Below are 12,034 nucleotides of genomic sequence, written 5' to 3'. Positions count from 1 at the left end.
AGTTGGTCACGCTAGTACTAGCTTATCTTAATATTAATATAGATATATGGACACAAGTTATCTAGATTCTAGAGGGCGGCGTGAAACATTAAATAAGGAAAATTTTCTCTGGTTCACATTCAATAATGGAGCTTTGTCAAGGCTCATGCCCAAACCTTTGTGTAAAGGCTCAAATGTGGGCCTTACGTACAAAATTTCAGATTTTAACTTTGATATGTTTACTTTGGCAAGTCAAAGTCATATGGTAGATATCATATCTTAACCAATTTTGTCATTGAAGATGAGCTTTTCCCTTAATGTCCATCTAAAAGTTCCCAAAAGAATTGGACCATGCCTCAATTAATAATCTTAGAGGAACTCATGGTTACCATTTGAGGATACCTTCTTAGTGTAAGTTTCAAGTGGGTTTATTATACAATTATACTTGTATGGTGGTAGTCGTGGCTATTTCTTTACTTATTTTCTATTTTCAAAATAATTGTTCATTACTTCCATGGATTAGGAATAAGCTAGTTGTCATTGCAGCCACTTGGAAGAAGTCAGAGTAGCCTCATTCAAATTTCAAACAGGAACGTGTAAGAACACATGCAGTAGTGTCTATCTTGAAAATAGTATTCTGCTCTCTCTTTCTCTCTTAACAATGTTGAGGATACCTTCTTAGTGTAAGTTTCAAGTGGGTTTATTATACAGTTATACTTGTATGGTGGTAGTCGTGGCTATTTCTTTCTTTATTTTCTATTTTCAAAATAATTGTTCATTACTTCCATACATTAGAAATAAGCTATTTGTCATTGCAGCCACTTGGAAGAAGTCAGAGTAGCCTTATTCAAATTCCAAACAGGAACGTGTAAGAACACACATACAGTAGTGTCTATCTTGAAAATAGTATTCTGCTCTCTCTCTTTCTCTCTTAACAATGTTGAGAGTTTGTATCATATATAAATATTAGAATTGTTTGATAATACTATGCATAAAAGTTAGCGAGAGGGGTTCTTTAATCATATCTTTAACAGATTTGGTTTGATGTTAGGATTCTGATACTGATTCTGATTCAGGTTCTAAAATCCATTTAAGTACTCCATTTCCATTAATCTGTACTTAAAAGAAGGAAAATTATGACTTTCCAAAAGGAGTACCTTGATCTATTTTTGGTCCCAAGTGGGTTGCTCATCATGTTTGCATATCATCTCTTCCTTCTTCACAGATATCTTAATCTTCCTCACACCACAGTAATGGGCTTTGAGAACAATGACAAAATAGCATGGGTTGAAAGAATTATGCAGGCCAGTATTAGTATATAACTCCTACTTCTTCCATCCTTTCTATTAAATTTTAACCAAAACTCACCCAGTTTTTCTAATACTTATTAATTTGGTCATTGCAGATTGATAAAAAGGATGTTGGCACAGCTTTATCAGTGCTATCAACCAACACATCGGCAGCAACATTCTTGGCATCAGTCTCTTTAACTCTCTGTTCTCTCATTGGAGCTTGGATCGCAAATTCTTCCACTAGCTTCCTGAAGAGTGAGTTAATCTATGGAGACACAAGGTCATCTACCATGTCTATCAAGTACATAAGCCTCCTAATTTGCTTCCTCCTCGCTTTCTCGTGCTTCGTTCAGTCAGCAAGGAACTTTGTCCACGCAAACTATATAATAAGCACCCCAGATAGTGACATACCTGTGAGATATGCGGAAGTAGCAGTAATAAGGGGTAGTGATTTTTGGTCACTTGGACTAAGAGCACTTTATTTTGCTCTTAATTTGCTCCTGTGGTTTTTTGGGCCAGTACCCATGTTTGTTTGTTCCATCCTTATGGTGATAGTCCTCCACTACCTTGACACAAATACTACTCTATTGCATCAGCATGTATCTCCTTCTAAACAAAAGGCCAAAAGGGTGGTTGTCTGAAATATCCAAAGCAGTCATGGCCCTTCAGCATGAATGAAAAGCAAATAGATTTTCAACATAAATTTTATGTTCTCAGCTCCGTTCACTGCTTTGAACAATATAATATCTCGCCCTCCCTTTTTTTTTCATCTGGTCGACGTCAATATAGTTATTTAACGTCTCTGCAACACAAGCTAGATTTGCATCCTAAACCATGAGAGGATGCTACAATGTCTATGAACAGAGTGGAATGCAGAATCATGGTCCTAAATTCCTTTTTCAGTGCCAATCACAAGGGGCAATTGTGTCAACATCACATTTTTTTTTTTTTTGAGAAGCTGTCAACATTACATTTAAATGTTTTGTTCACGAATAATATGTTTCTTTTTCTTTTTTTTCTTTTTTTTTTTTTGCGTATGAGATTGAACAAGAGGAAGTTTGCTGTTTTTACAAGTCATTAGATATGTGGCGAGCAAAAGAGGAGACAACCACCAATTGAGAAACATTTTTACTGTGCCTGTATCTAGTTTGGAGGCAGGGACTTTTTAAGAGCATCCGCATAAGTAGTTGTAAAATTTTTGTTTATTTTGTAAAAAAATCTTACTTTTTCTATTTTACACCTTCATTTTTACAAACACCTATGTCAGTTTGTCTATTCTACATCATCTTTTATTTAAATAATATTTTCTTACATTTTTTTATTATTTCACAGCTACCCATAGCCCCCACCAACTTTAACACACGCCAACTCCAATAATATATCTGATTTCTTTCTTCTTTCTTTTTTCTTCTTTTTTTCTTTTCCTTCTCCTTCTTTCTTCTTCTGCATTTTTACTTCTAAGCATCTTCTTCTTTCTTCTTCTTCTTCTTCTGCTAATGCTGAAACAAGAAGTTAAAGAGAGAAAACTCTTGGTGGGTAAGATTTTTTTTTTTTTTTTTGAGAAGATGGTAGGTAAGCTTAAAAAATAAAAAATTTAGGGGGTGTTTGGTAGAGTAGTTTAAGTTGGAATTTTTGTACTTTTTTTGTAGTTTTTTCAAATTTGTGTGGGTGAAAAAATGTGTAAAAATATGTGTAAAGTGGGGAAAATTGTAGTTATGTGAGTTTGAGTTAGGTAAACAAACAAGCTCTTAATGTTTTGGTCTGGGTACATTGAAGAGGCTATGATGGAGTACTCAGAGGCTTTGAGTTGCTGCTAAGGAACACTGAAGCTGCCATTAGTGATGCTTGTTCTTCTACTATATCTACATTTTCTTCTTCTTCTTTTACAATTTGGGTTTGATTATTTATATGGGTTTGATGATGTGGAAGATTTTTGGGGCAAAATGTGTAAAATTTGTTACTTTTTGTATTTTGCAAAGTTTTATATCCACTCATGTGGATGCTCTAATGGTGATTTATAAAACCATTCACTTGTATCATTAAAACAAGTGTAGGTTCAATGAATTTTTCTCCAAACCAATTTAGAGGAAGATTTTGTCCTTGTATAATGCACAAGTTATTTAAAAATCAAATATAAATTAAAGAATTTCACTTGAAAATGATAGGACAAAGTTTGGTTACATACTTGGTTGTAGCCTAATGCTACAACTTTATTCAATATTTTTTTATTGGATATGAATTTTGATAAATCCACCATTAAATTACTTTTTCTTTTATATTCTCTGTACTTGCAAAATTTTCAAAAGATCAAAGATCAATAGTTATGTCATTAATCAATTGTTTATATTAAAAGTTTTTGGGAGAAAATTAGCAAATGCCCCTTTCACACAAACTTTCTAGCACTTTGCCCATTTTTCCAAACTAATTAGGGAAATGCCCCTCTTTTGAAACTCAATTGGATCAAAATCGAGTTTAAAAAAAAAAAAAATCTGGAGCCCAATAGTGGCGTTTTAAGGAGCCTATAGTGACATTTTGTAACTCGACCTCCATAAACTCGAGTTATAGGCAATTTTTTTATTTTTTTTACCTATAACTCGAGTTCATGGAGGTCGAGTTACAAAACGCCACTATAGGCCCTTAAAACGTCACTGTAGACTCCTTAAAAACGCTACTATAGGGCCTAACTCAATTTATTTCAAATCGAGTTACAAAAGATGGGCATTTTCCTAATTAGTTTGGAAAAGAGGGCAAAACGCTACATAATTTGCGCGAAAAAGGCATTTGCCCATTTTCTCCCAAGTTTTTGTAGTTTAACATTATATATAAAAAATAAGTTTATAGATCATATGGTGATTGGCACAAATTTTGACGTGTGTTAAGAGCATAAATAGCATGCAATCCAATAATTGTTGAACCATGTGGCCCAAGTATTTCCAGTGTAGAATGGTTTGGGTTGGTTTTGCGAACCGAAACTTTTAGGCTTAGTTTAAGGGCCTAGAGTGGATGGATGAAATTTTAGCATCACAACCCAACTGATGATACAACTTTATTCAATATTTTTTTATTGGATATGAATTTTGATAAATCCACCATTAAATTACATTTTCTTTTATATTCTCTATACTTGCAAAATTTTCAAAATATCAGAGATCAATAGCTATGTTATTAATCAATAGTTTATATTACAAGTTTTTGGAAGAAAATTGGCAAATGCCCCTTTCACACAAACTTTCTAGCATTTTGCCCCATTTTCCAAACTAATTAGGGAAATGTTCCTCTTTTGAAACTCAATTGAATCAAAATCAAGTTTTTTAAAAAAAAAAAATCTAGAGCCTTATAGTGGCGTTTTAAAGAGCCTATAGTGATGTTTTAAGGACCTATAGTGACGTTTTGTAACTCGGCTTCCATGAACTCGAGTTATAGGCAATTTTTTTTTTTTTTTTAATTTTTTTACCTATAACTCGAGTTCATGGAGGTCGAGTTACAAAACGCCACTATAGGTCCTTAAAACATCACTATAGGCTCCTTAAAAATGCAACTATAGGGCCTAACTCGATTTATCTCAAATCGAATTTCAAAAGAGAGGCATTTTCCTAATTAGTTTGGGAAATGGGGTAAAACGCTACATAATTTGTGTGAAAAAGGCATTTGCCCATTTTCTCTCAAGTTTTTGTAGTTTAACATTATGTATAAAAAATAAATTTATAAATCATATGGTGATTGGCACAAATTTTGATGTGTGTTAAGAGTATAAATAGCATGCAATCTAATAATTGCTAAACCATGTGGCCCAAGTATTTCCAGTGTAGAATGGTTTGGGTCGGTTTTGCAAACCAAATCTTTTAGGCTTCGTTTAAGGGCCTAGAGTGGATGGATGAAATTTTAGCATCACAGCCCAACTGATGAAGTCTTGGGAAAATGTCTTTTTCTTGATTTTATTAGGTCATGGCCATGGGCTAGAGTTCTCTTTTGATAGTGTATTGCAACACAATCATAGTAAATGCCTAATGTTAGAATATATAATTCCAAATGCAAATACAATCATAATAAATATCTATTAATAATTATCATAATTATTAAATTTTATATTTAGACAAAAAAAAAAAAAAAATCATATCATTTTTTTTTTTTTTTTAATTTTTTTACCTATAACTCGAGTTCATGGAGGTCGAGTTACAAAACGCCACTATAGGTCCTTAAAACATCACTATAGGCTCCTTAAAAATGCAACTATAGGGCCTAACTCGATTTATCTCAAATCGAATTTCAAAAGAGAGGCATTTTCCTAATTAGTTTGGGAAATGGGGCAAAACGCTACATAATTTGCGTGAAAAAGGCATTTGCCCATTTTCTCTCAAGTTTTTGTAGTTTAACATTATGTATAAAAAATAAATTTATAAATCATATGGTGATTGGCACAAATTTTGACGTGTGTTAAGAGTATAAATAGCATGCAATCTAATAATTGCTGAACCATGTGGCCCAAGTATTTCCAGTGTAGAATGGTTTGGGTCGGTTTTGCAAACCAAATCTTTTAGGCTTAGTTTAAGGGCCTAGAGTGGATGGATGAAATTTTAGCATCACAGCCCAACTGATGAAGTCTTGGGAAAATGGCTTTTTCTTGATTTTATTAGGTCATGGCCATGGGCTAGAGTTCTCTTTTGATAGTGTATTGCAACACAATCATAGTAAATGCCTAATGTTAGAATATATAATTCCAAATGCAAATACAATCATAATAAATATCTACTAATAATTATCATAATTATTAAATTTTATATTTAGACAAAAAAAAAAAATCATATCATGTTAAACTTTCTTGTGCATTGCACAAGTTATCAACTAGTATTTTTTTAATAAAAAAAAAGTATTTGTTTGAATGTGAGAGTATTGAATGTTTCTATATTTATAAGTTATAATTATAAATAAAACATGGGCTATGAAGTTAACTATATTTAAGAGTTGTTTCAATGAATATTTTACCTCTTATCTTTATATTTTATTTTAATTCATCTTTTAACCGTTATTCAAGATCTATTTTTGTCCTTAATTTGTGTTTTTGAGAAATTAAATTTAAACTAAACTTTAAAGGCAATTTTGGAAATGAAGAAAAATATATAAGGTGATTTACTCAACCCGTTTGATAATGTTGTTTGTATTTTTTGGAAATACGTGAGTGTAAAAGTATGTGAAAATACGTGTAATGTTATTTAAACACTGAAAACTGTTGTTTAAAATACACTACCAAACAGCCCTGTACTAAAAAGATCTCATAAATTAGGCACTTATTAACATTAGAAATTTTTTGTTTTCTTAAAAGTTCGAATATTTTAAATTTTATAATTTAAAAGATCTAACATGTTAGAATTATGGTTAAGTGATTACATTTATCATTTGTTAATAGCTTAAACTTTTGAGACAATCGATAATTTAATATAATATTAGAGCAGGAGATTCTGAGTTCGATCCCTGTCTTCACTCTACCTCCTATTTAAAATGTTAAATTCTTACTTGTTAGACCCCCACCACTTATTAAGGGGAAGTTTAGGCTCACAAGTGAGATGAAGTGTTAAAATTATGGTTAAGTGATTTATTCATCATTTCTCAATAGGTTAAACTTTTGGGACAATCGATAATTTCACATAACACTTTTTTTATTTTTTTTTTTAAGAGGAAGGGGGACTCATAATTTTTTTGCAAAGCCAAAATCCAAAAAAAATATATATAAAAATTAATTATTATCTTTCTTCAAGGATATATATTCAAAATCAACCATTCAAGTACCTCCACACGTAGCTACAAGTCATCGAGTTAATTTGTGTGAGATAGATAGAGTAAATAGAGTATCTCCGCATGTAGCTGCAAATTTCCGTTTCTGTTCCCTTCTGTCTTTTTGTTTCAATAAGGACATTTTGCCACCCATCTTAGAGTCTGTCTGTGAGCCAGGGACTTTTAGCTCAAATAAACAACAAAGAAAAATGTTAACGCTAGTAACAATTTTACTCTGAAAATGTTATAAAATGGTGTGATAATAAATGTGATTTATATCATAGTAATAAATAAATGTCTATATATTGGGTGATGTATGACACATCAATTTCTAATATTTGTATAATAAATCTAATATATTTTATAAAGTTACGAGAGAACTACCACATTGTATACTATTACAAGATTACTAAAGAATCAGAAGAAGTTAACCTCAATTGAGAATCATAGCTGTGAGTCCATGGCCTACAACAAGAATTGGTTAACGAGAACTCTCTTATTTCCACTCTCCATGCTACAAATCATACAACAAGAAATCAAGTAAAAATATTTTAAGCACAATGATGATTAACGCAAAGATTTGAGATCAATGAATGTATCTATATCTGATCAAGGATGGAGATCCAAGGGCTCAATTAATTCTCAGTAATTGGATCACCATGTCATGCATGAATAAAACGTCTTATAATCCAGTGAACCTGGAAAACAGGAAAAGTTTTGGATATATCAAGGCCCAACCTGTTTGGGCCTTAGGCCTTGATATCTCTAACCAAAAAACAAAAATGGAATTTTTGAGCTTCAATGAGTACAATTGGGCTTCAGTAAAAAATTGTTGCCCAATTTAAATATTGAGAATGGTATATCCAGGATCCTTGATTTGCAATGATAGCCAAGTCTGAAGTTAATAGAACAAAGGTGCCTAAATAATTCAATCCCATCCACTCCAACATAGATGTCAAGCATCTATAACAAAAAGAGCCTATTTCATTGTTATTATTTTGTTTTCTGAATTTGATAGTATACATAATACCATGTTATTAAAAATTTTGGATGACATGGCATTAATTACACCTTTAGATTTATAGCATTTAATATGAAACATCAATATCAATATATATAAAAAAAGTAGAGACCTCATGTGAGAAAGCACGAGATTCTGTCAAGTGGCACATTGTATGACATCCTTCTCATTTAAGCTTCCACCTCATCTAAATTTAGCATTTTTGTCAAACTATTATGTGATGGCAAATGCATTTATTTAAATGTATAAATAAAATTCAAAAAATCTGTATACATTTTTAACTTTACATGTTTTGAATTGATAATGATGAATTTAAAAAGTCATGGGAAATATAGGAATAAAATTCAAAGAATTTGTATACATTTATAACTTTACATGCTTTGAATTGAAACGGATGGATCTAAAAAGTCATGGAAAATGTAGGAATCAAAAAAACTTTTCAATTTTCTACATAAGACTAACTTTAATGCAGAATTGCAAGAGTTGAATTCAATGAATTGGACAAATATTATTTTTTCCACGTCAATCAATATATATAAAAAAAGTAGAGACCTCATGTGAGAAAGCACGAGATTTTGCCAAGTGGCACATTGTATGACATCCTTCTCATTTAAGCTTCCACCTCATCTAAATTTAGCATTTATATCAAATTATTATGTAATGCCAAATGCATTTATTCAAATGTATTAATAAAATTCAAAGAATCTGTATACATTTATAACTTTATATGTTTTGAATTGATAAAGATAGATTTAAAAAGTCATGGAAAATGTAGGAATAAAATTCAAAGTTTTTGTATACATTTATAACTTTACATGCTTTGAATTGAAATGGATGGATCTAAAAAGTCATGGGAAAGATAGGAATTAAAAATACTTTTCAATTTTCTGCATAAAACTAACTTCAATACAAAATTTCAAGAGTCGAATTCAATGAATTGGACAAATATGCCCCCAACTTAGATTCATTTAATCAACATTTTCTAAAATAGTGATTTAGACAAGACAATATATGTGAGAAAACATCCAATTGAGTTTGACATGTACAATGTTCATGCGTCCATAAGATTGAAAAAGTACCATAAGTATTGGGCAAATGTAAAGTTTCTCTCACATAGCTGATTGAAACCCCACAATCTTAGAGTTAAAAGTAAAAGTAAGTGAGGGGACATTTTGAACACTTTCGGTATTTAAGGGAGGGGGGAACATATTTTGGACTTTGATGCTTTACATCTCATGGCAAGAGTTTTGGAGATGGATTAGTTGACACTTTCTGATATTTTTACTTTTTAATGAAGAGTTCGAATTCAAATCCACCCTCCCAAATATCAAATTATTATAATAAATAAATAAAAACATGCTTGACATATAATGAACATGTTATACACACACACATACATATATATATATATATATACATCCAGTCCTTCAATTTTATATATAAAGTTCTATATCCCTTTCACATATATAACATACTTTCTTCTTACTTATGATCAATCTCCTGCAAAAAGCCGCCATTCCTTATAAAAATGCTATCCTTGTGCAAGGAAATTAGATTTGGGATTTGACAAATGTGTTCATTGTTGTATTGTAATTTGTTTCGAGTCTAAATTTGATTATAAAAATGCAATTCGTGGCGGATAACCTCGGTTGCCATTTTATTTATAAAAAAAATTTACAATGGTTTTATCATTCTAAGGTCGAGACAATGAATATTACCTTTCCATTAGACACGAAAGATAACATACAAGTGTTTAGAGACAATAGAAGGTGCATGCATGTTCTACAATATATAGGAAAAGGATTGAAAAAGAAAAATGTGACAAAGACCTCAATTGAAGAAGAAAAATAAGATGCCCATGTTAAAACCCTTCTTAAAAAAAAAAAGGATAAGAGACTCTATAATACAGTTGGGTGTTGGTCATGGGGCTCCCTTTTTCTGCAACTCCACCAAATTGGTTGATCAAAGTATGAAAAGACAATCAATTAATTTATACACATACATATATATATATATATATAAATAAATAATGTTGAGAAAAAATCTAATTAGATTTTAAATTGGATTCCAATTATTGTCTAATTTTGCGCTACGTGTCTTATTTAAGTTATTTTAATTTTTGTTCTAAGTGAGTTAATGAGACGCAAAAGACAAAGGATCTAATATAAATAAATTATCAAAAACTCAATAAACAAAAAATAAATAAATAAAACTCGTGTATATTCAAAAGAAATTAAAATAAAAAAATAAAAGAGAGTAAAATTTAAATCTATATATGTGTGTAATTAATGTTAGGATGAGGTTAGAGATAGTCCAATGACATCATAGAATCTGATTCTCCAACTTGGTTATAGTTATTTGACTTATTTCAGTTACAACCTCACATATCTACAGTAAATGACAGTTCTACCATTTCATGACATGCCTAATATATGCCATTATGTTACACTAGTGTATAACCCATGCATATGCATGATACAATTAAAAAAATTTACAATTACACACATATATAAATTAAAATTATACTCTCTCTCTCTCTCTCTCTCTCTCTTTTTAATTTCTTTTGGATATACACAAGTCTACTCTTTCTTTTTTTCTTTTCTTTTTTATTGAGTTTTTTATGATTTATTTATATAGACTCTCTGTCTTTTGCACCTCATTATCTCACACAAAACAAAAATTTTATTAAAAAAAAAAAAAAAACTTAAATAAGACACATGACACCAAATTAGATAACAATTAAAATCCAATTTAAATCCTAATTAAATAAATAAATATATATATATATATATAGATAATTTAAACAAAAAATAAATAAATAAAACTCGTGTATATTCAAAAAAAATTAAAATAAAAAAATAAAAGAGTAAAATTTAAATCTATATATGTGTGTAATTAATTTTAGGATGAGGTTAGAGATAGTCCAATGACATCATAGAATCTGATTCTCCAACTTGGTTATAGTTATTTGACTTATTTCAGTTACAACCTCACATATCTACAGTAAATGACAGTTCTACCATTTCATGACATTCCTAATATATGCCATTATGTTACACTAGTGTATAACCCATGCATATGCATGATACAATTAAAAAAATTTACAATTACACACATATATAAATTAAAATTGTACTCTCTCTCTCTCTCTCTCTCTCTCTCTTTTTAATTTCTTTTGGATATACACAAGTCTACTCTTTCTTTTTTTTCTTTTCTTTTTTATTGAGTTTTTTAGGGGTGTCCACGGGTCGGACAGAAGACTGACCTGAGACCGACCGCCGGCGTCGGGTGGACAGAAGACTGACCCGAGACCGACCGCCGGCATCAATCGGTTGGATCGGTTTTGGGTTCGGGTGGAGATCGGGTTGTCGCCGGAGCTGGAAAAGATCGCCAGAATCTGGAAATCACCGCCGGAATCTGCAAATCATCGTCGAAATCTGCAGATTATCGCCGGAAAATGTAAAAATTCACCAGATCTGCATCAAAATCGCTGAAATCTGCACCAAAATCGCTGAAATCTGCTGGGAATGGCCGGATCTGGCTAAACCTTTAAGTCTTAAAGGTTTGGACTTACCGGTTATTGGCTGAGTTTGTGATTTCCGACGAGGGAAGAAAAGCTCATCAGGCGGGTCGGGTTCGTCGGTTTCTCAGACAGCCAACCCGCAACTCGAACCGATGGTCTCGGGTGCTTGCGCCGGCGACCCGCGTCCGACCATGAACAAGCTTAGATCCGACGGTTTCGGGTGAAAGTGATCAGGTTTCGGGCGGTTTGGTCGGGTCGGCGGGTCATGGACAGCCCTAGAGTTTTTTATGATTTATTTATATAGACTCTCTGTCTTTTGCACCTCATTATCTCACACAAAACAAAAATTTTATTAAAAACAAAAAAAAAAAAACTTAAATAAGACACATGACACCAAATTAGATAACAATTAGAATCCAATTTAAATCCTAATTAAATATATATATATAG

The 12,034-nt window shown here is 31.5% G+C and overlaps 1 protein-coding gene across 1 annotated transcript; it reads left to right on the top strand.

Moving 5' to 3' along the window:
* Window positions 1-853: 853 nt before the first annotated feature.
* LOC112018596 (uncharacterized) lies at window positions 854-2,173 on the top strand. The gene is made up of 2 exons (XM_024051121.2): window positions 854-1,283; window positions 1,385-2,173. Exons 1-2 carry the CDS (start codon window positions 1,116-1,118, stop codon window positions 1,910-1,912), a joined length of 696 nt encoding a protein of 231 aa, XP_023906889.1. The 5' UTR covers window positions 854-1,115; the 3' UTR covers window positions 1,913-2,173.
* The last annotated feature ends 9,861 nt before the right edge of the window (window positions 2,174-12,034 follow it).

Source organism: Quercus suber, unplaced genomic scaffold (genome assembly GCF_002906115.3).
Source record: "Quercus suber isolate HL8 unplaced genomic scaffold, Cork oak 2.0 scaffold_484, whole genome shotgun sequence".
NCBI classification, from domain to species: Eukaryota; Viridiplantae; Streptophyta; class Magnoliopsida; order Fagales; family Fagaceae; genus Quercus; species Quercus suber.
The sequence above is the reverse complement of the archived record's forward strand: the minus strand, read 5'-3'. Positions and strand labels throughout refer to the sequence as shown.